This window comes from Arctopsyche grandis, chromosome 1 (assembly GCF_051622035.1).
Source record: "Arctopsyche grandis isolate Sample6627 chromosome 1, ASM5162203v2, whole genome shotgun sequence".
Taxonomy (NCBI): domain Eukaryota; kingdom Metazoa; phylum Arthropoda; class Insecta; order Trichoptera; family Hydropsychidae; genus Arctopsyche; species Arctopsyche grandis.
Genome location: NC_135355.1, coordinates 5,065,505 through 5,090,112, shown reverse-complemented (window position 1 = coordinate 5,090,112; position 24,608 = coordinate 5,065,505). Strand labels below are relative to the sequence as shown.

At 34.5% G+C, this 24,608-nt stretch overlaps 1 protein-coding gene across 1 annotated transcript; it reads left to right on the top strand.

Annotated features, from left to right (window-relative positions):
* The first annotated feature begins 19,677 nt into the window (after positions 1-19,677).
* LOC143916528 (uncharacterized) lies at positions 19,678-20,454 on the top strand. The gene has a single exon (XM_077437671.1). It carries the CDS (start codon positions 19,678-19,680, stop codon positions 20,452-20,454), a length of 777 nt encoding a protein of 258 aa, XP_077293797.1.
* The last annotated feature ends 4,154 nt before the right edge of the window (positions 20,455-24,608 follow it).

The window sequence follows — 24,608 nt, the reverse complement described above, 5'->3', positions numbered from 1 at the left end:
GTCATTGTGAATTATAGTGTTTCTTGTGTACCAGTCGTAGTTGCCCGTGGCACGCAAGAATTTGTTTTGAATTGTCTGTAGTCTGAGTATGGATCTGTTGGAGATGGTAGTGTGAGCCCACACGGGGCTCGCGTACGTGATTTGTGGGCGGATGATGGATTTATACAGCAAGCACTTGTTTTTAAGCGAGAGCTTGCTGTTTGGTTTGCATAGTGGGTAAAGCTTTGACGCAACTGCCCTAGCCTTACGCACCGCGTTAGTGATGTGGGGTCTCCAGGTTAATTTGCGGTCGATTATTACCCCCAGGTAGCGGGTAGACGTGGTCCAGTTGACTGGTTTGTCGTTTATAATGACTGGCTTGGCTGGTTTGCACCGTTTTTTACGTCTGGAGAAGAATATTGCCTGACTTTTATCCGGGTTGATTTTCATCAGCCATTTATCGTACCACGCTACCAGTTGGTCCGAGTACTTCTGGAGGGCGAGCGAGACTCCCTTGGGGCCGACGGAGCTCGCTAAGATGGCCGTGTCGTCGGCGTACTGTGCGATGTTTGTGTACCTATGTGTAGGAGTGGGTATGTCGTGTGTGTAAAGGTTGAATAGCGTGGGGCCGAGGATGGAGCCTTGGGGTACCCCAGCGGAGATGCCTCGCTGAGTTGATATGCGGTCCTTGAGTTTGACCTGAAATCTCCTTTCTCTTAGGAAGGATGCGATAGAACGTATTGAGTGGGGGGTGATGTTGGCGGCAATCATTTTGTAAAGGAGGCCAGAGTGCCAGACTTTATCGAAGGCTTTGGAAATGTCTAGGAAGATTGCTCCAGTAGACATGTTGTGGTCGAAACCGTCTATAACGGTTTCAACAACTCTGTGAATCTGGTGAACGGCAGAGTGTTGGGGTCTGAAGCCAAATTGTGTTTTGGGAAGAAGGTCAATATTTGCGATTTCGCTGTTGAGATTTGAGATTAAGATCCGTTCCAGGATCTTACTCAGTGAGGATAGCAAGCTGATGGGTCGGTAACTTGTTGCGAGGGAGGGGTTCGAGTAGGGTTTTCTGATGAGAATGACATTGGCCAGTTTCCATTGACTCGGAAAGTAGCAGATTCTGTTGGTGGCATTTAGTATTGCCGTGAGTGCAGCGATGGCTTTTTGAGGGAGTTCTTTTAGAGCTTTGTTGGAAATTCCGTCAGGGCCAGGGGCCTTTTTGGCGGCGATAGTTTTGATGATGTTTAGGACTTCAAGCGGCGAAGTGGCGACAATGGGTACTGGGGCTGGGTTTTCGAGGTAGCTGTTGACGGAGCTTTCAACCATTTGGCAAAAGTCACTTTGCAGGTTGAAGTTTGAGAGAGAGAATTGGTCCTGGAGACTGTCGGCTAGGGCTTCCGCTTTATCGGCGGTGGAGTAGACGAACTTATCTCCAACTTTGATCCTGTCGATCCTGTTGCCGTTGCTTCTGAAGATTTTTGACAGTTTCCAGAAACCGTTATGTCCGTCTTCTAGCGCTCTGAGTTTGGTATCCCAGTTGTCGTTTCGTAGTTGCCACAAGGCATTTTTAACGTCTTGTTGAAGTCTGTTCATTCGCTGTTTGAGGATTGGGTCCTTGTACCTTTGGAATGCCTTCCTAGCTCTATTCTTAAGGCGAATAAGATCGCGAATGTCGGGGGGTAAAGCTTGCGGGTGCAAAGGGGAGTGGGGTGTGGTGGTGGTGCTGGCGTCTAAGGCTGACTGTATTTCATCCGTGAGTATGTTAATAGCGGAGTCTATTTCTTGGGTGGTGTGAATTGAGTGGGGGTAAGTGACGGTGTGGTGAAGGAGAGTTGAGAATTTCTCCCAAGATATGGTACTTCGGAGGATGGGGTTTATAGTTACGGGTGTGTTGGTGAGTTCTAGTATGACCGGGTGATGGTCGGAAGAAAGATCATTTACTACAGTCAAGGATTGCGCGCCCGGAAAATTTTGAGTTAGAACGATGTCTAAGATATCGGGTCTGCCTTTGAAGTTAATGGGGATTCTTGTGGGTTCGTCTGGGGCCGTGACGGAAACTTTTGGGTTTGAAAGTTGGGAATAACTTAAAAGAATTTTTCCATTATTGTTAGTGGCTTGGCTGTTCCATCTGGAATGTTTGGCGTTAAGGTCGCCTGCGGCAATGGTGGCTTTGTTAGTGTTGAATATTTTGTCCAAGTCTGTGGTGAGTAAGTGTTGTTTTGGTGGGTTGTAAACTGCGTGGAGGATGAGTGGGGTGCCAGTGTTAGTCCAAACTTCTACCGACGTCAGTTCTATCCCTGTGGTGATCGGCCGCGGGGCCAAGTTGTGTTGAATTGTGTGTTTGATGAATATGGCAGTGCCGCCGGCGGCTTTGCCTATTCTGTCGTTTCTGTATGTGGTGTAGTTTGGGAAGTTTAGTCGATTGCCAGGTTTGAGCCAAGTTTCGTTTACTAGTGCGATATCAATGGAGTGTTGGAGCAAGAATTGCTCGAATTCGACACGCTTGCTGAGTATGCTGCAGGCGTTCCAGTAAACGATCTTGAGGTAGCAAGTCATTTTTTATGTTGGTGGGTGAGCATGAGCAGGATGGCATTTATCGAGTCAATGGACTGTTCGATTTTGCTCATCCGATTTGAAAGGTCTTGGTTTGGGTTCCAGCTAGTGTTGATGTTGGGTTGTTGGGTGGGTGGGGTTAGGGGAGGGAAATTTGAGTTTTCGTGTCTATATTGCGGTACGTTGGTCTTCGTTGGTTGGGGGTGGGAGGGGTTGGGGTTTCGGGGTTGGCGGGAGTTCTTCCTGCTTTTGTTGTTGGGATTTGAAGGGCAGCCTCTGTAGCTGGAAACGTGAGGGCCTCTGCAGCTGGTGCAAGTTGGAGTGGAGGTTGTTGACACACAGTCAGTGGTCAAATGGGGTCCTGCACATTTGATGCACAGGGGGGCGACATGGCAGTTGTAGGAGCCGTGACCAAAGCCTTGGCAGCGGTGGCACTGCGGTACAGTATCACCACGGCGAAGTGATTCGGTGCGAACCAGTTGGCCGAAGATGCTGGAGAGGTTGAACAACTTCTTCCCCTCTTCGTCACGTGTGGTCTCGACAGTGAACATGGGCATGTCGCGCTTGTCACGTCGTGATTTCATGACGGTGGCTTTACTGGCTTTGTAGCCAAGATCGGCCAACTCGGCGAGGACTTCTGACTCGGAATAGTTGGGGCTAATGCCTCTAATGACCAGTTTGAGCGGTTTGTCTTCCGTTAGAGGGTGGGCATAGAATTGGAATTGTTCTTCTTGGAGCACTTTTGTGATTTGGCGGTAATCATCGATGGTGCATGGTGTGATTTTGACTCTGTTTTCAGAGTAGACGGCTGTGAATTTGAGGTTACGTCCGTCGAGTTTCCTTTGAACTACCTTGTAGTCCGATGGCAACCTTAGAAAGATTGGAGCAACTTTAGGTTTGGGAAGCACATCCGAAACGGTGTTCCTGGATGGGTGAGCGGGGCTTATGGTCTGGGGGGGTGTGCGAATTTGAGGCGTGTTTGCCGACGGTGTGCTGAGGGCCGCTTGTTGGGTGGGTGTGTTGTGAATTGGACGCTTCTGGATATGTTTCCGATTTCGGATGATGCCAACAGGGAAGGAGTAGTCCTCCGGTAGTGGTGCAGGTGTTTGTGTAGGTGCAGGTGTTTGGGTAGGTGTGGGTGATTGTGTAGGTGTGGGTGGTTGTGTGGGTTCGGGTGCGGCTGCTGATGCGGGTGGGGACTTGGCAGCGGAAGTAACCTCCATTTTATTAGACTGCACGGAGTCGGAATCGGAGTCGAAGTCGGATTCCGCGAGTGCCGCGTATCTGTTGCTGATGGGTGGGGTCGACTGTGATTGTGTGTGTGTGGTGTTGAGTGGGCTCGTCATTCTACGCTTACCGTTTTTGCGTGGTGACGTCTGAGGGGATGTGGCCATATCCTTCGTCTTTGTGGTTGTCGTCGTCGACTGGGCCTGCGACATGTTTGACGCGAGGTTTCCCAGTTGGGCGGAGTGGGCTGCTTGGTCAGCTGCTCGTTGGGCTGCGTGAGTCGCGATTAACTTTTTGAGGGAAGCGTTTTCTTCCCTCATTTCTTGGTACGCCTTCACGAGTTTTTTGAAGTCATGTTCAGTGAATTTATGCGTTTTAGCGCTAGTGTCACTGCCACCACGGCCATCACGCCGCACACTGGCCATCTTGTGGGTGGGTTTTTTTTTGTTTGTAGTGTCACTGTCACTTGTCACTTGTCACTGTCACTATCACTTTTGTTTATTTGGCTGTTGCTAGGACAGCTTCTCATTCCCAGAGGGACGCGTTCGGAGAGTCGAGCGGTAGTTACATCGCGGTTTCGGCGACGCAGCTGTTATAGACAGCTGTTTGTAGCGCGGGTAACGACAACGACAGCGCGGCGGGACACGTCCGAGCACTACTGGCGTTGTTTGGGTTGTCTTGTCCATTTCCTATGATTAATCTATCTGTATATGTACATATAGATATGTATAGAATAGATATGTTTAATTAACCACATTACAAAATATTCAGAAAAAAAAAAGTTGAGAAACACTATTATATGAAAAAAAATTCGGGTGTGACCAACCCATGACTTTATCTATGTATTTGAGGAATATAAGAAGGTTACTAAACAAAATTCGATATTGAACCGTACAGACAAATTATCAAATACTAATAACTATGACAGCATTTTCGATACAAATTGAGCGCAAATGTATGGAAACTTGCACAAGACAAAAGTTCTACTTCCGGTTGTCAGATTTTGTTCAAATTTTTTTTATTACTTAATATCACTATCAGTATTATTAAATATCAAGAAAATAAAAATAATTTAAAAGGTCAAAATAAAATAATTAAATATTGTTTTAAAAAACAATACTACTTCCGGTTTACGAATTCTGATGAAAACGTTAGCAATTCTAAGTTAGTACATAAAGAATACAAATATGAATTTTCAGCTAAATACGTCGAGGGGTGTGGACAGGATCCAGGCGACAACATTTTTGACCTTTCTAAAGAGATAAAATCCCACTTCCGGTTCATTAAATTTGATGGTTTTATTTTTTATTTTTACTTCAAATCAATATCTTTATTATACACAATAAATATCAAGAAGATTAAAATAATTTAAAAGGTCAAAATAAAATAATGAAATATTGTTTTAAAAAAAAAATACTACTTCCGGTTTACGAATTCTGACCAAAACGTTACCAAATCTAAGTTAGTATATAAACAACACAAATATAAATTTTCAGCTTAATACGTTTAGGGGTGTGGACAGGATCCAGGCGACAACATTTTTGACTTTTCTAATAGGAGAAAATCCCACTTCCGGTTCATTAAATTTGCTAATTTTATTTTTTATTTTTACTTAAAATCACTATCTTTATTATACACAATAAATATCAAGACGCTTAAAATAATTTAAAAGGTCAAAATAAAATAATGAAATATTGTTTTTAAAAAAAATACTACTTCCGGTTTACGAATTCTTACCAAAACGTTACCAAATATAAGTTAGTACATAAAAAATACAAATATGAATTTTCAGCTTAATACGTTCAGGGGTGTGGACAGGATCCAGGCGACAACATTTTTGACCTTCCTTCCAGAAGCTTCCGGAAGGGAAAAAATCCCACTTCCGGTTTATTAAATTTAGTGATTTTTTTTTTATTTTAATCACATTGATACAAAAGTTATACTTGAATTTTTTCGTGAAGACCACACATGTTTAAGGGGTCGAAAAAAATAGTGGAAGAAAAATCGAACAAGAGTAAACTGCCACTCTCGGTCGACGGACGCTTACCAAATTTTATACATAACTTGGTATTAAGCTTAAATTGATTTATATGAAATTTCAGTTCGATAAATCAAAAGGCTTTTGAGAAAAACATAAAAAACCTCGATTCTCTAGAGTAAAAGTACTACTTCCGGTTCAGATAAAAATATTTAAAAAATATAAAATTATAAAAATTATTATTTCTTGTACATGCAAAAAAAATTCAGTCCGATTCAGTTAGTAGTTTGGGAGAAAATTGAATTCAAAAACTTAAAAAAAAGAGGACACCTATAAGGGGAGGTACCATTTCCGGTCAACTTAAAAATTTGAAAAAAATTTACCTAATGTTGATAAGAATTTCAGTAACCGATACTAAGTTTCGGTTTGATAGGACTAACGGTGTTAAAAAAATCCCCAAAATACACAGACACACACACACACACATTTTTTCTAGATCATGAAAACGTGATCAGTAATCGATTCTGAGTTCGAATCAGTCAAAATCTCGAGTTCGAATTTTCGCATGATCACAAAACTTCATCTATTGCTACTACGTACATAGATAAAGTATAAATTGTACATCACTATTTGGACATGTTGGTCTTAAAATTTCGTAATTTAAAAAAATATACATATATTGTTGTCTCGTAATGATTAAACTGTATTTTTTGTCTCCATATCCCGTCTCGTCATACATAGGGTTTGCACGAATAAAGAAATGCAGACGAACGGTTTGAATAAAAAAACAATTTATTTTAATATTCGGTACAAGAGTTGATTACGGACTAACTTAAATTCTAACAATATTGAGTTTATATTCTCTTTAGCAAACAATGAATGTGTTGAAGACACGTGTTGTACAATCTTGGTTAGTCAGTGGATGGGTGTGGTAGATATGATAACAATTTTTTTTTTTTTTTTTTTTTTAATGATAACAATTTTTTTTTTTATTTCATACCAGGAAGGCATTACAGGTAAACCCCAATGCGCCTTCCTGGCCAAATTACAAACAATACAGCATTTTTTATTATATAAGTCGCTAAATTACGAGACACTGACTTAAACTCGACAATTAACGAGACATCTATGAATTGTACATACATTTTTATTGTAATATTTACATTAATCATACTCAAATAGTGGTGACACATAGTGGGTAGGAAGGATTTTTAGCCAATTTTTAATCGGGAATCGTTTCAACAATGAAATCAGAGAAAATTGGCAAACTCTGATAGGAAACGATCAACCAGGAGTCACAAATCCTGGTCTGACCAGCAGCATTACAGATATACTCAGAAAAATTCTTTTCAATCGAGGTCAGCTCAAGGGATCGAACTCGGCGCCTCTCAGTGTTAAGCAGAAGCTTAACGACCGAGCCACGCTGCTGGCTATAATAGTGTTATTCATTAACTACGTGTGTCATTAATCAATGGTACACTTAATGGTGTAAAATTAGGTGTGTCTTATCTCTACTAGTTAGTCGTTTGTTCTTTATATTAATCATGTGACAACGAATGAGTCATATGATGGCGTCATAGAAATGACGAATTTGCGAGTACATGAGTACAATGGCAGAGGGTTGTCTTCAGCGCTTAACTCACGCACGAGTGAACCAAATTCAAACTTTCATAATTTCATAATGTCACGACGTGTTGTGTCGATCAACATTTCAGTAAGTAAGAAAATAAGATATGTGGCTAACGGTGATCAAATGATCTCCAAACTGTGTGTTTTGAAGATGTGGCATACACACACACACATATTCTTTCTAGCCATGAAAACGTGAAGCTTTTTTGCATTAACAAGCTCTTCGGGTTCATTGGCTATCTCGCCTTTTCCAAGTACTCTTAAATTAATAAATAAATATGTATTTACGTATAGACAAGATGTATTTATATTATTAATAATCTGATTTATTGAATCAATATACAATATATTCAATATCAAAATTCTTATCCAAAATCTTCGATAAACGGTAATACATATCTGTTTTTATCAAATTTGGATGTTTTATTTGCGTTTGAGTTCAGTAGTAGATAAGTCGTGTCATTCCAAATTAAATTGTTTTAAATTAAATTCATATACTACACATATTCACTTAAATTTATAAAAGATGAATTGAAATTCCATTCTAATTATGAAATAAAAGATTAAATTAAATCATATTTTTTTCTGAGATTTTAATTATAATAATTTATTAATTACGCGTATAGTAAAAATGAATTGATAAATTTAACATACAAACGTAACATACACAATACTAACTAATTATAATAAATTAAAAAAGTTTAATTCTAATATTCATTCTTGTACGCAATTATGTATTAACATTTAATTAAAATAAAAAAATATATCTCTACCATTAAATTACCATATAGTGAGTATTACATTTTATCGTTTTAGACCACGTTAATAAACCCAGTAGTATTCATCATCATCATGACGCTCTGCAGCAGGGTAAGTAAGATTGCACAATTAAAAATATTTGTCAAATGTATGTATGTATGTATGTTAATATAAAGGTATTATTCTTTTTAGACAGCCTTTAGTAAAATAGTTATATTTATGTATCTACATTTGTATACGTACATATGTATGTACATATGACTCATATAGCCAAATAATCTAATAATCACAATTTAATTATATTTGATAAACCGTATTTTAGGCATCTTATCTTATCTTATCTTCATCGCATATCTTATCTTTAGATAATGGATGGGTCTACGTCTATGTGGATACGTGGAACGCCTACGTCTGAATACTGACTTGGGACAAAAAGAAGATATTTTATCCTAATAATCGTCAGAACTACATCCAGACCTTGCCTCTCGAAAATAAGTCCAAGGTACGCCGAATCTGTAGAATATATGTATTTATATATATTTATTCGCTTTAAGTTTTTCAAAACTGTCATGTGATATTTTAAGCAGCCATAATCTATCTCATGAATCAAATCTTAAATCTATAGATGTCTCTATAATTTCGTGTTTATTATGTGTATAAAAATTGTAATAATAATTGTGCACAAAATCTAAAAATAATCCATAGATGTCTCTATGATTATATATATATATATATATATATATATATATATATATATATATATATATATATATATATATATATATTTATATATATATATACATATATATATATATATATATATTTTATTTTTTATTTTATTTTTATTTTATTTCATACCAGGAAGGCATTACAGGTAAACCCCAGTGCGCCTTCCTGGCCAAATTACAAACAATACAGCATTTTTTTATTATATAAGTCGCTAAATTACGCGACACTGACTTAAACTCGACAATTAACGAGACATCTATGAATTGTACATACATTTTTATTGTAATATTTACATTAATCATACTCAAATAGTGGTGACATAGTGGGTAGGAAGGATTTTTAGCCAATTTTTAATCGGGAATCGTTTCAACAATGAAATCAGAGAAAATTGGCAAACTCTGATAGGAAACGATCAACCAGGAGTCACAAATCCTGGTCTGACCAGCAGCATTACAGATATACTCAGAAAAATTCTTTTCAATCGAAGGTCAGCTCAAGGGATCGAACTCGGCGCCTCTCAGTGCTCAGTGTTAAGCAGAAGCTTAACGACCGAGCCACGCTGCTGGCTATATATAATATATATATATATATATATATATATATATATATATATATATATATATATATATAAATATATATATATATATATATATATATATATATATATATATATATATATATATATATATATATATATATATATATATATATATATATATATATATATATATTTATATATATATATATATATATATATATATATATATATATATATATATATATATATATATATATATATATATATATATATATATATATATATATATATATATATATATATATATATATATATATATATATATATATATATATATATATATATATATATATATATATATATATATATCATATATATTATCATTTACAGCCATTCGCCATCCACTGCTGGATGAAGGCCTCTCCAACACGCTTCCACTCGTCTCTGTTTTGCGCAACACTCATCCATCTCATTCCGCACATTTTCCTAATTTCGTTCACCCATCTTCCTTGCGGTCTTCCTTTTACTCTTTTGCCTTCTCTCGGGTACCATTCAAGCACTTCTTTTGTCCACCTTTCGTCCATCCTCCTAGCTACGTGACCCGCCCATTGCCATTTCAATCTCTTCACTCTATCCACTATGTCCACTACCCTTGTCATATTTCTCACCCACGTGTTCCGCTTCCTGTCTTTCCTCGTTATTCCAAGCATACAGCGTTCCATACTTCTTTGAGTGCATTGGATTTTATTTTGCATCTTGGCGTTCAGTGTCCAAGTTTCACATCCATACGTCATCACTGGCAAAACGCATTGATCAAAGATCCTTTTCTTCAGGCAGAGTGGCATTTTTGATTTAAAAACAGCATTCATCCGTCCAAATGCACTCCACCCTAATTTCATACGTCTCTTTATCTCTTCATTTTTACTACCAGACATGTCAATTATTTGACCTAAATATAAATAATTATTTACTACTTCTACTGGTTTATCATCTAAGGGGATGCTATCAGGCATGCAATAACTATTGAACATTAGTTTAGTCTTATCTACGTTAATTTTTAATCCTACTTTTCTACTTTCTCTGTCCAGCTGTGTTAGTCTGATAAGTAGGTCAGCTGAATCACGAGCTACTAAAACTATATCGTCTGTGAACCGAAGGTGACTCAAAAAGTGACCATTGATGCTTACTCCGGCTGTATCCCAATCCAATTTCCTGAAAACTCCCTCAAGCACCGCATTGAATAACTTGGGCGAGATTGTATCTCCTTGTCTTACTCCTTTTCCTATGCTAAATCTATCTGTACCTGAAAAAATTTTAACCGAAGCTGTGGCATTCTTATATATTGCAGCTAACAGTCCCACATAGGGTTCCGGCACTCCCTGTGTTTTTAGAGCGTTAAGTACTGCATTATGACTAACTGTATCGAAGGCTTTCTCATAATCGACGAAACCTAGGCACAATGGCCGTTGATATTCGTTGGCGCGCTCGATTAGTTCGCCAACTACTTGGAGGTGGTCCATTGTGCTGAAATTTGCCCTAAACCCTGCCTGCTCTATAGGTTGGTTCTCGTCGAGGATATTCTTCAGCCTTTCTGTAATAACCTTCGTGAAGAGCTTGTAGACCGCTGAAAGTAGACTAATGGGTCGGTAGTTCTTGATATCGCTATATATATATATATATATATATATATATATATATATATATATATATATATATATATATATATATATATATATATATATATATATATATATATATATATATATATATATATATATATATATATATATATATATATATATATATATATATATATATATATATATATATATATGGAGTTCGGTCTTTCGTGTCATGCGGGGAAGACGTGCTTCTGCGTTCTTCCCGCTATTACTCGCTTAAACCCGGCTATTGCACGAAATTTAATCTAAAAACTTAACCATCTAATCACTTATTTTACTAATTGCATCCTAGTATAATTTAAGTGTAAAAATAAACAGCAAATCGGTCGTTAAAAGCGGTTTTATATCAGTTATTTCGAAAAATTTTGTGCTAATTTTTGTGTCAAATCTGAGCAAAAGAATATACGAACGAGATACATCTCCTTACCTGAATACAAAAAAAGGGTCCTTCGTCAGTCAAGTCGGTCCCACAGAAGCAATAAATCTTCCACATAATTGCTTCCAGCCAAAAATCTTTAACGAACTTTACTTAATAGAATAATAGCAAACAGAAACGGTGTTTCCCAACTGTCTATCAGTTCTTTTTCATATTTAAACTATATTAAAGTAATTCGTGTAATTTTATATTCTTTACTAAAGTTATTATTAAAATATTAAATTGCAAACCGCACTCACATATATAAATCCGTTGTCTCCAAAGAGGCGTCTCACGATAAAGATCTGTAAAAAAGTAGTATAACAATTGCTAATCTATTATTATCATAACTAACTACTTTCACTTACAAAGTAACCCTGTTAAATGGCATGTAATAACTCATAAGTGATCCAAGTGATACCTAGGATGACTATCTGTCAAAGCTGACCACAGAGAAGAGTTTTTGGCGGTAAGAACTCACTCCTTGAATGGAAATCTCTCTCAAGTACCGCCTTTTTCTCAACACATCTTGGATAAATGCGAGAAAAATAATATCCAAACCTCCAACATGGTAAGAGTGACGATGGATGATAGCTTAGCTAATAGAAACCTGTATTTAGCCACGTACAATGTAAGAACGTTATCGAGTGAAGGAAGTGTGCTTGCATTAGAGAATGAATTAGAAAATATCAAATGGGATATAGTAGGACTTAGTGAAGTAAGACGAAAACAGCAAAACCAAATAATCCTAAAAAGTGGTAACTGTCTCTACTGGAGAGGGCTACCAAATGGTAGAATAGGAGGAGTAGGGTTTCTTATCAATAAGAGAATAGAAAGAAATATTATAGAAATAAGCGACATATCGGAACGTATATGCTATATAGTATTAAGAATCTCGAGCAGGTACACTTGTCAAATCTTCCAAGTGTACGCCCCCACATCTAGCCACCCAGACGAGGAAATAGAAGACTTCTACGAAAAAATACAGGACGCATACGATAATAGCCGTCACCACTTTAAAATAATCATGGGCGACTTTAACGCAAAAATAGGACAAAAGGCAAATACAGAAAGAGCAGTAGGCAATTTTGGTACCGGCCAAAGAAACGACAGAGGCGATCGCCTCATAGAATTCGCAGAACACAACAGGCTCTTTATCACTAATTCATTTTTCAGGAAAAACACCAACAATAAGTGGACTTGGGAGAGTCCTAAAGGAGACAAAAACGAGATCGATTTCATCCTAACAAATGCCCTGCACTCCGTTAAAGACGTTAGTGTTTTAAGTAAAGTAGATAAAGGTAGCGATCACAGATTAGTCCGTGCCAAGATGGCCATTAATATAAATTGCGAACGTAGGAAATTAATAAAAGGATGCAGTAACTCTCCAGATTTCGCTCAACTAAGGTCTAGGAAAAAAGAATTCGAACTCGAACTTGGAAATCGATACGGGAAATTAAACCCAGAAGCAGACATCGAGGAATTGAACACTGTAATTAGTTCGGTTCTAACCTCAACAGGTAAGAAATAAGGTGGATTCAGGAAACAGATTAAATTAAGCAAAATTTCAGCGGAAACAAAAAACCTAATTAAGCATAAAAGGAATTTAGATAGGGATAATAATAAGCAAGAATACAATCTAGTAAATAAGGAAATTAAAAAGAGAATAGTCAGGGATGTCAGGGATTTTAACAGCAAGCTAATAGAAAATACCATTAAGAATAACCGTAGCCTGAAAAAGTGCAAACAGGATCTTTTCTTAGGCAAAAACCAAATGATCGCAATCAGATCAGAGAGCGGAGTAATAATTAGGAATAGAGAAGAAATCATAGACAGAGTTTACACGTTCTATGCAAAACTATACGAGAACGACAACGGCCAATTCCCCGCTCTGGAATCGACACACGGCCAAAGGGTTCCTGCAGTATTGCCTAGCGAAGTAGAGGCCGCGCTAAAAACTGCAAAGAACGGTAAAACCCCAGGGGAAGATAATATTCCCATTGACTTACTAAAATGTGGCGGCCCCCCCCTAATTAATATCTTAGCTAGGCTTTTCAACAAATGCATCCAGAACCAAGCTATACCAGAAGGATGGAATAAAGCAACTATCATTTTAATACACAAAAAGCTGGACAGGGAAAGTAGAAAAGTAGGATTAAAAATTAACGTAGATAAGACTAAACTAATGTTCAATAGTTATTGCATGCCTGATAGCATCCCCTTAGATGATAAACCAGTAGAAGTAGTAAATAATTATTTATATTTAGGTCAAATAATTGACATGTCTGGTAGTAAAAATGAAGAGATAAAGAGACGTATGAAATTAGGGTGGAGTGCATTTGGACGGATGAACGCTGTTTTTAAATCAAAAATGCCACTCTGCCTGAAGAAAAAGATCTTTGATCAATGCGTTTTGCCAGTGATGACGTATGGATGTGAAACTTGGACACTGAACGCCAAGATGCAAAATATTATCCAATGCACTCAAAGAAGTATGGAACGCTGTATGCTTGGCATAACGAGGAAAGACAGGAAGCGGAACACGTGGGTGAGAAATATGACAAGGGTATTGGACAAAGTGGATAGAGTGAAGAGATTGAAATGGCAATGGGCGGGTCACGTAGCTAGGAGGATGGACGAAAGGTGGACAAAAGAAGTGCTTGAATGGTACCCGAGAGAAGGCAAAAGAGTAAAAGGAAGACCGCAATATATATATATATATATATATATATATATATATATATATATATATATATATATATATATATATATATATATATATATATATATATATATATATATATATATATATATATATATATATATATATATATATATATATATATATATATATATATATATATATTCCGGTTCATTAAATTTGGTGATTTTATTTTTTATTTTTACTTAAAATTACTATCTTTATTATACACAATAAATATCACGACGCTTAAAATAATTTAAAAGGTCAAAATAAAATAATGAAATATTGTTTTAAAAAAAAAATACTACTTCCGGTTTACGAATTCTGACCAAAACGTTACCAAATCTAAGTTAGTACATAAAGAATACAAATATAGATTTTCAGCTTAATACGTTCAGGGGTGTGGACAGTATCCGGGCGACAACATTTTTGACCTTTCTAAGAGGAGAAAATCCCACTTCCGGTTCATTAAATTTGGTGATTTTATTTTTTAATTTTATTTAAAATCACTATCTTTATTATACACAATAAATATCACGACGCTTAAAATAACTTAAAAGGTCAAAATAAAATAATGAAAAAATAATGAAATATTGTTTTAAAAAAAAATACTACTTCCGGTTTACGAATTCTGACCAAAATGTTACCAAATTTAAGTTAGAACATAAAGAATACAAATATAAAATTTCAGCTTAATACGTTCAGGGGTGTGGACAGGATCCAGGCGACAACATTTTTTACCTTTCTAAGAGGAGAAAATCCCACTTCCGGTTTATTAAATTTAGTGATTTTTTTTATTTTCATTACATTAATACAAAAATTATACTTGAATTTTTTCGTGAAGATCACACATGTTTAAGGGGTCGAAAAAAATAGTGGATGATAAATCGAACACGAGTAAACTGCCACTTCCGGTTGAAGTATGCTTACCAAATTTTATCCATAATTTGCTATTACGCTTTAACTTATAGATATAAAATTTCTGTTCAATAAACTAAAAGGTTTTTGAGAAAAACATAAAAAACCTTAATTATCTAGAGTAAAACTACTACTTCCGGTTTAGATAAAAATATTTAAAAAATATAAGGTTATAGATATTATTATTATATAAATAATAATATCTATAACCTTATATAAATTTAATTCGATTCAGTCAGCGCTTTGGGAGATAATTGAATTCAAAAACTTAAAAAAAGAGGACACCTATAAGGGGAGGTACCATTTCCGGCCAACTTAAAAATTTCAAAAAAATTTTCGTCATGTCTATAAGAATTTTAGTACCCGATACCAAGTTTTGGTTCGATAGGACAAGCGGTGTTCAAAAAATCCCCGAAATACACAGACACACACACACACATTTTTTCTAGACCATGAAAACGTGATCAGAATCGATTCTGAGTTCGAATCAGTCAAAATCTCGAGTTCGAATTTTCGCATGATCACAAAACTTCATCTATTGTTACTACGTACATACATAGATAAAGTAAAAATATATAATTGGAAAGATATCTGCATAAGTGATACTTTAAAATAAAGGATTATAAGCAGGCATGTTTGGTAAGCGCATACTACCATTTTTTCAGCCGTCTTAAAATAAAAGATGGCTGACAAAATGGTAGATACTAAAAGAAAATTATAGAACATATTACACTGGTTATTATTATTAAGTATTTTTATTACTATTTATACAATATTGGAATATTCTCCTCTTGGTTTCATATTTTATTTTACAAATTTTAAAAAAGTCACGCAAATTTTGTTGTTGTCGTTGTAAATTCGATAAAATCAACGTTTTTTACTTTATCTATGTACGTAGTAACAATAGATGAAGTTTTGTGATCATGCGAAAATTCGAAGTCGAGATTTTGACTGATTCGAATTCAGAATCGATTACTGATCACGTTTTAATGATCTAGAAAAAATGTGTGTGTATCTGTATGTGTGTCTGTGTGTGTCTGTGTGTGTGTGTGTCTGTGTGTGTGTCTGTGTACTTTGGGGATTTTTTCAACACCGTTAGTCCTATCGAACCGAAACTTAGTATCGGTTAATGAAATTCTTATAAACACTACGTGAATTTTTTTCAAATTTTTAAGTTGACCGGAAATGGTACCTCCCCTTATAGGTGTCCTCTTTTTTTTAAGTTTTTGAATTCGATTTTCTCCCAAACTACTAACTGAATCGGACTGAATTTTTTTTACATGTACTAGAGATAATAATTTTTATAATTTTATATTTTTTAAATATTTTTATCTGAACCGGAAGTGGCAGTTTACTCTTGTTCGATTTTTCTTCCACTATTTTTTTCGACCCCTTAAACATGTGTGGTCTTCACGAAAAAATGCAAGTATAATTCTTGTATCAATGTGATTAAAATAAAAAAAAAATCATTAAATTTAATAAATCGGAAGTGGGATTTTTTCCCTTCCGGAAGCATCCGGAAGGAAGGTCAAAAATGTTGTCGCCTGGATCCTGACCACACTCCTGATCGTATTAAGCTGAAAATTTATATTTATATTATTTATGTACTAACTTAGATTTGGTAATGTTTTGGTTAGAATTCGTAAACCGGAAGTAGTATTTTTTTTTAAAACAATATTTCATTATTTTATTTTGACCTTTTAAATTATTTTTATCCTCCTGATATTAAATGTGTATAATAATTATACTGATTTTAAATAATAAAAAATTTTGAACAAAATCTGCCAACCGGAAGTAGAAATTTTGTCTTGTGCAAGTATTTGCATATATTTGCGCTCAATTTGTATCACTATCATAGTTATTAGTTCAATATCGAATTTTGATTTGTAACCTTCTTATATTCCTCAAATACATAGATAAAGTCATGGGTTGGTCACACCCGAATTTTTTTATGTTCCGATTTTTATATACAATATCGGTAATATATGTATTTGTGTACATGAGATACCCGCCAATGCTGTTATATCTATTGATTCTGATTTCTCGATGATTTTCATTTCTCGAGAAATAAGAATTCTCAATTTAACTTCTTTAATTTCTTGAGAAATTTTGATAAATGAAAAAATTCGGGTGTGACCAACCCATGACTTTATCTATGTATTTGAGGAATATAAGAAGGTTACAAAACAAAATTCAATATTGAACTAATAACTACATATGATAGCGATACAAATTGAGCGCGAATATATGCAAATACTTGCACAAGACAAAAGTTCTACTTCCGGTTTTCAGATTTTGTTCAAATTTTTTTTATTACTTAATATCACTATCAGTATTATTAAATATCAAGAAAATAAAAATAATTTAAAAGATCAAAATAAAATGATTAAATATTGTTTTAAAAAACAATACTACTTCCGGTTTACGAATTCTGACCAAAACGTTACCAAATCTAAGTTAGTACATAAAGAATATAAATATAATTTTTCAGCTTAATACGTTCAGGGGTGTGGACAGGATCCAGGCGACAACATTTTTGACCTTCCTTCCAGAAGCTTCCGGAAGGGAAAAAATCCCACTTCCGGTTTATTAAATTTAATGATTTTTTTTTTATTTTAATCACATTGATACAAAAGTTATACTTGAATTTTTTCGTGAAGACCACACATGTTTAAGGGGTCGAAAAAAATAGTGGAAGAAAAATCGAACAAGAGTAAACTGCCACTCTCGGTCGACGGACGCTTACCAAATTTTATACATAACTTGGTATTAAGCTTAAACTGATTGATATGAAATTTCAGTTCGATAAATCAAAAGGCTTTTGAGAAAAACATAAAAAACCTCGATTCTCTAGAGTAAAAGTACTACTTCTGGTTCAGATAAAAATATTTAAAAAATATAAAATTATAAAAATTATTATTTCTTGTACATGCAAAAAAAATTCAGTCCGATTCAGTTAGTAGTTTGGGAGAAAATTGAATTCAAAAACTTAAAAAAAAGAGGACACCTATAAGGGGAGGTACCATTTCCGGTCAACTTAAAAATTTGAAAAAAATTTATGTAGTGTCTATAAGAATTTCATTAACCGATACTAAGTTTCGGTTCGATAGGACTAATGGTGTTGAAAAAATCCCCAAAGTACACAGACACACACACAGACACACACACAGACACACATACAGACACACACACATTTTTTCTAGATCATTAAAACGTGATCAGTAATCGATTCTGAGTTCGAATCAGTCAAAATCTCGAGTTCGAATTTTCGCATGATCACAAAACTTCATCTATTGTTACTACGTACATAGATAAAGTAAAAAGATTTTGTATTGAGCTATCATTCCTTTTAAGGCCTCGCACTTAGCTTCATAACACCCTTTATACATACCCTTTATACATATATTTATACATATATATATATATATATATATATATATATATATATATATATATATATATATATATATATATTTTGCCTGCCGTGAAATGATGTCCCTGATTGTTTTCTACCGAAAGTATAGCTCGCGCAGCGAAAGCTGGCACGTACCAATACAAACACGTATATTGTATCCGTGAAGATATGAATAAGATTTTTTGTATCTGTTTTCTAGGACAATCAGTTGGTCCCTTTCATACGCACCCACTTTCCGAGCATGACAGAAACAACAATTATTTTTTTGTATTGCTCGGTGATTTTTGCTCAGTGATCAAGTGTGCACTACAGGGTGATTTTTTCCAGTTTCACTGGTCAGTCACCGATCAACCCCCACAAACTGACGTAACGCGTTCTTATATTGTTTGCTAATTGGTTAATTGGAGTTAGTTCATTAGAATTAGTGGATATATGATAATAAAATGCTTTGTAATAAAATTGGATCTGGGAAAACACTAACGGGACAATCTCGCGAAATTGTGTATAATGTTTTCAACTATTTCATGCATCGTATAGTGAATAGTGAAAGTGACGAAAGAAATAGTTTTATGAAAAATTTATATGCTTCAACTGCGGAAGCGACTGGTGTTTCTAAAAGAAGTGTTCAGCGAATTGTTTGTGAAGTACGAAATCAATTTGTGGTGGCTAATAAACCGCCAACATCGCAACCTTCAATATCGGAGCCATCAACGACACAACCTATATCTTCAGAGTCATCAGATCCAGCAGCATCCACATCTTCATCGACTGTGCGAGTTGTTTTAAGGACACCGGGCAAAAATCGTGTAAGGTTATCAAAAATAACTACAGTGGATAGTTTTGATCAAGAGGTCATCAGGCGAACTATCTACGATTTTCATCTAGTTCATAAGACATTTCCGACGCTACAAAAGTTATTAGAAGTTTTGAAAGACAGTTTAAAATTTAAAGGTGCAATTTCTTCGTTAAGAGTTATCGTTCGTAGGCTAGGTTTCAAATGGAGAAAGATGAATAATAATAAACAAACACTTATTGAAAAAAATGTAATTCGACTGAAGAGATCCATATATCTTTCCAAATTAGAAGAGTATAGATTGCAAGGCCGCCCTATAGTTTACACGGATGAATCCTATATAAATAGCTCACATACGATGCCAAAATCATGGTCCGATGAAACTAGCAAAGGTTGCAGATTACCGATTTATAAGGGTAATATGCTAATAATAGTTCACGCCTGTTCTGAAAAAGGATTTATTCCAAATGCGTTACTTATATATCCATCTAAAATTAAAACCGGAGATTATCATAATAATATGAACGCGATTAATTACCAAAAATGGATTAAAGAAAAGCTTGTTCCAAATTTACAACCCCAATCTGTAATTGTTATTGATAATGCGTCGTACCATAATGTCACGTCAGAACCTATGCCCACATCTAATTCCAGAAAAGCTGACATGCTAGCTTGGTTAAGAAAATTTAATATACCTTATCCAGAAAAATGCACAAAGCCTGTTTTATATGAAATAATAAAAAACAATAAACAAAATCATCAAGAGTTTGTACTTGATAAAATCTTGGAAGCTCACGGACATAACGTACTACGCCTACCACCCTACCACCCAGAACTAAACCCTATAGAATTACTGTGGGGCATTATTAAGGGTAAAGTAGCTTCAAAAAATGTCATGTTTGACTTAAAGGTCGTTGAAGAGCTGTTTAGGAAAGAAGCAGAGTCAATCACTATTGATACATTCAGAGACGTTTGGAGACATGTGAAAAAACATGAAGAAAAATTTATTGAACTGGAACCAAAACTCGATATTTTAACGGACAATTTCACTGACATTATAAAAGTAGAATATTCTGATAGTGAATATATGGATTCTTCAAGTGATGGAGAATTAAGTGGCGTAGAAGAATTATGATACGACATTGTATAGAAACAGAAGACTATCCAAAACGAGCAAAGAAGTAACGAATTAAAGAAAATCAGAAAAGGTTAGTAAAACTAGAAGTACGTTTAGTAGTAGAGTAGTAAAAGTAAAGTCTTATAATAGAAAAGTTTGAAATTGAAATTCAAAAATAAGATTATAAAATGAACAATGTATTTAATTTGATTAGAAACACTTCCGGTTCGGGTAGACTTTCTGGGTGTAAATGTACTGCGGCATTATCCAAAGATCGCCGCAATATTTTTTTTGTAAGTTTATTTTATTATTATTTATGACAAGTTCTGACTTGGCTACAAAATTCTGAAGCCGACAAACAATTCTATGCAAAATAATGAAAAAATATTTTGATGGTCTAGGCACCCAACAGTAAACAAATTTGAAGTGAGCAAATAAACAACAAAGTGTAGCGCTTTCTTTGCGAATTTATTTTATTATCTTTGTAACGGTCGGGACTTAATACTAGCCGACAAAGAAGAATGTCTATATATAATAATGAAAAGGACTGCATTATTATCAAAATTCGAACACTTTTAAAATCACTTATTTCCTGTTTAATATAATTTATATCCTATATTTTTTTCTCATTTTTTAATTCGTATTAATTTTTGCATACGTACGTTTGTTTTACTTATAATTTAAAAAAATGCTATTTATCATTTTATTCGTGGTACGTATTCAAATATTAAATAAATATGCCACCCAAATTATATCATAGATCTTAAAAACATTACACGATCGGTTGAAATAAAATATATAAATAACAGCCTGTATATGAAAAATGCATTTGTATGAGTACTGTGCACGCGCCTTCTGTAGCTAATAGACCTGTAAAAGCCGCTTTTATGCCGCATTCTTTTATGATGCATTCTATTTACCTAGGACAAGGGTTAAAACGAAATATACAATGTAATTTATGGATCTATTTTGGTTTTGCCATTTTTCTTGTACCTAAATTTGTTTATTCCCATTTTTGAATTTTTTTTTTCCCTTGATTTTTAGCGTGATGAAAAGAAGAAAATTTTGTTATATGGGGGGAACAATTTTTTTTAACCCTGGGTGGGCCCCCTTTGACTACTGGCATGCACTGATTTCAGTCCCGGTCCGCCGCTGTATATATATACATTCCTACCTACATATGTATTATGTATCGTGTGCGTTATGTCGTTGAATGTTATATTATGTATATTATAATATTCAATAGGCACCACTAAGGCCCCAAACGCACTTGCGATTTTTTGTCGCGCAATTATTTAGTCGCAAAAATAGAACACAGGTTTAAGTACTACCGCACGCAAATGCGACCAAAATATCGTAGCTACTCAAAAGATGGAACTGGCCTGTAAGAGCAATATGATCACAAAATAAAATGAAAATCTGTAAAATCCATTTTGAAAATGATAAAAGTTGCGACTGTGCGTGCACTGTAATATTTTTGTGCGATAGTTTCTGTCGCGCGAAAAAATGATCGCGCGACAGAAAATTGCAAGTGCGTTTGGGGCCTACCTGTTATAAAAAACACGAACTAAATATTAATATTATATGTTATTTTGTTTCAGATAAACGCGCTAAATAAAACAATGGGTCTCAAATGGTTCTCGAAGCATCATAATCGACTGTACCTTTTACGTTATAACGATAAAGGAGGCATGACTCTTTTGGATCTTTTTTTGTGGATACTTTGTAAAACACTTAGATTAATATCTCCGCAAGAACAGTTAATAAGCGCACTACGAGACAACGAATTTCAAACGTTCAAAAATCTGCTGGATGCAGAACTCGTTGAAATCGATTTATATTATACCCATTATAATAACAAAACATGTCTCGAATTAGCGTGCTCCAAATCTGGTTACAAAGATTTTGTCAAATGTCTTATAGAAAAGGGTGTCAATCCTTACAAAGTCAATCAAGTGCACAATAAATCGGCTCTGCATTTTGCCGTTGAAACAAACGATTTTGAAATTTTAGAAGAATTACTGACGTCGAATAAAACATTATTTGCTGATATTTTAGACCCAGTTTTGCATCTAGCGATTAAAAAATTTATGAGTGAGAAAAACAAAAATGACGACATAATAATGCAACTGGTAACAGCAGGAGCAGATATTTATATGCCTAACGAGGATAAAATAACGCCACTAAAGTTATTAGATACAAACCATGAAGTTATAAAAAAAATGAAGAATATTTATATGAATAAAGAAAGTGCTCGGCTACCTTTATTTGAGCTTATCGAAGAAGATAAATCAGAAAATTCAACAATCAACTTACTAAATCAAAAAAGCTCAAGTAAATTACATTCTGAGTTAAATAAAATAGGCTGGCATGTTCTTCGAAAAGCATTAGACTATTATAAATGTTTAATACAATTTGCTCGTGAAAACCATGACGATAAAAGTAAAGATATTTTGTTAAAAAGAGTTCGTGCTTTTTTCGATTTTAGCAATATTGAAGATTTAGTAAACTATAACTTGGAATTTGAACAACTTACAATGTTAGAAGTATTGAAGAAATTTAAAAATCGAATCAAAAATGGAATATTTTTATTGAAAACAATAATTAATGGAAAAGACTGTGAAAAGAAAAAATGCATAGAATTAATATTAAAAGAAACTACGATTCGTGAAAACATTAATTATGCAGATGACAAAGGAAATACCGCCCTGCATTACGCAGCAAAGAGAGGCTACCAAGATATAGTATATTGTTTGCTAAAAAATGGTGCGAGTGTTAATATTCTAAATAAAAAAGACCAGCTTCCTTTGATGGATATGTCACCAGAAAATTTTAGGGCGTACCTGGATGAATGCTTGTGCCCAAATGAGAAAAGTGACAAAGATACAAATTTTGAAATTACAATAGACTTTTCATGTTTAGTGCTTCGGAGGGATGAAAATATGAAAGAGTCTGATAAAAATGGCAGTGATGAAAACATCGATTCGACTTCAAAGGATGCAGAAATGGCAAAGCTTAATCCAGAAAAAGAAATATGTCAATCAGAAATGAATGCATTGAAGTATATGGCGGAGAATAATATTTGGAGACCGCTAATCAAACACCCGGTGATTGCGAGTTTCACACATTTAAAATGGAAAAAAATGAAATCTCAAATTAATATCATGTGGTTTCATGGCTTATTTTGGATTTTGTTCTGCCTTGACATTTCTTATACAATAAGTAGTGTACATATCAAAGTGATTGAAAATGTTTTGGATATATTTTTAGTAATAAGTTGTTTCATGCTTCTGGGCTTTAATATGCTGAATATATTTAAATATATTAAAATCAAAAAAATCAAAAAAATCAAAAAAGTCATTGGATTTATAACACAATCTATAATTGTATGTTTATTTACAATTTTAGCTGTATGTGGGAAACCAATGATAAACAGTAAGATTATAGTAATTTTAATAATTTTCATTTTGGTGATTTCGTTTGGACTATACTTTTTGACTTATAAAGTTCATAAAATTTCAGTGAACTACGTAGCATTTGAAATTGTATTTTGCAGCTATTTAAGATTACTCTTCCCGAAATTAATATTGCTTTCAGGATTATTTTTAATCTTTTATATCATATTTTATAAAGTGAAAGAAAATAACAATACCGATAAAATACCGTCAACTGAAGAATTGTACGCATACGATTCAAATATTGAAAATTTCATAATTCCGTTTTTGAAATTTATTTTCATCATAATAACTGCTGTTTTAACCAGTTTGATGAGTGGATTGGCAAAGCGCAATATTAACAGCCTGAAAGCCGATATTGAGCTGCGTTTAATTTTATCGAGAATACGATCAATTTCAAAAAGGGAAAAACAAAACCATAAACCAGAAAAAGGATATTTTAACTTTATAAACTTAGATTCAAAGTCATGTCGTCTTTATCCAGATTTCATACCAACAGCTAAGATCGGAATTAAACCAAATCAAGCGTCTAAAATTGATATAAAAATTGATGAAAACGATAGTAGCAATGATTTTAAATGGTGTGAATATAATAGGAATAATTTTGAATTGTGTGGATATAATGATGATTTTAAATTGCCTCAAAATATAATAAATGATGCAGAGGCTATTTTAAAAGAAATACGTGACAAAGAATTCAAGAAAACACAAAATGAA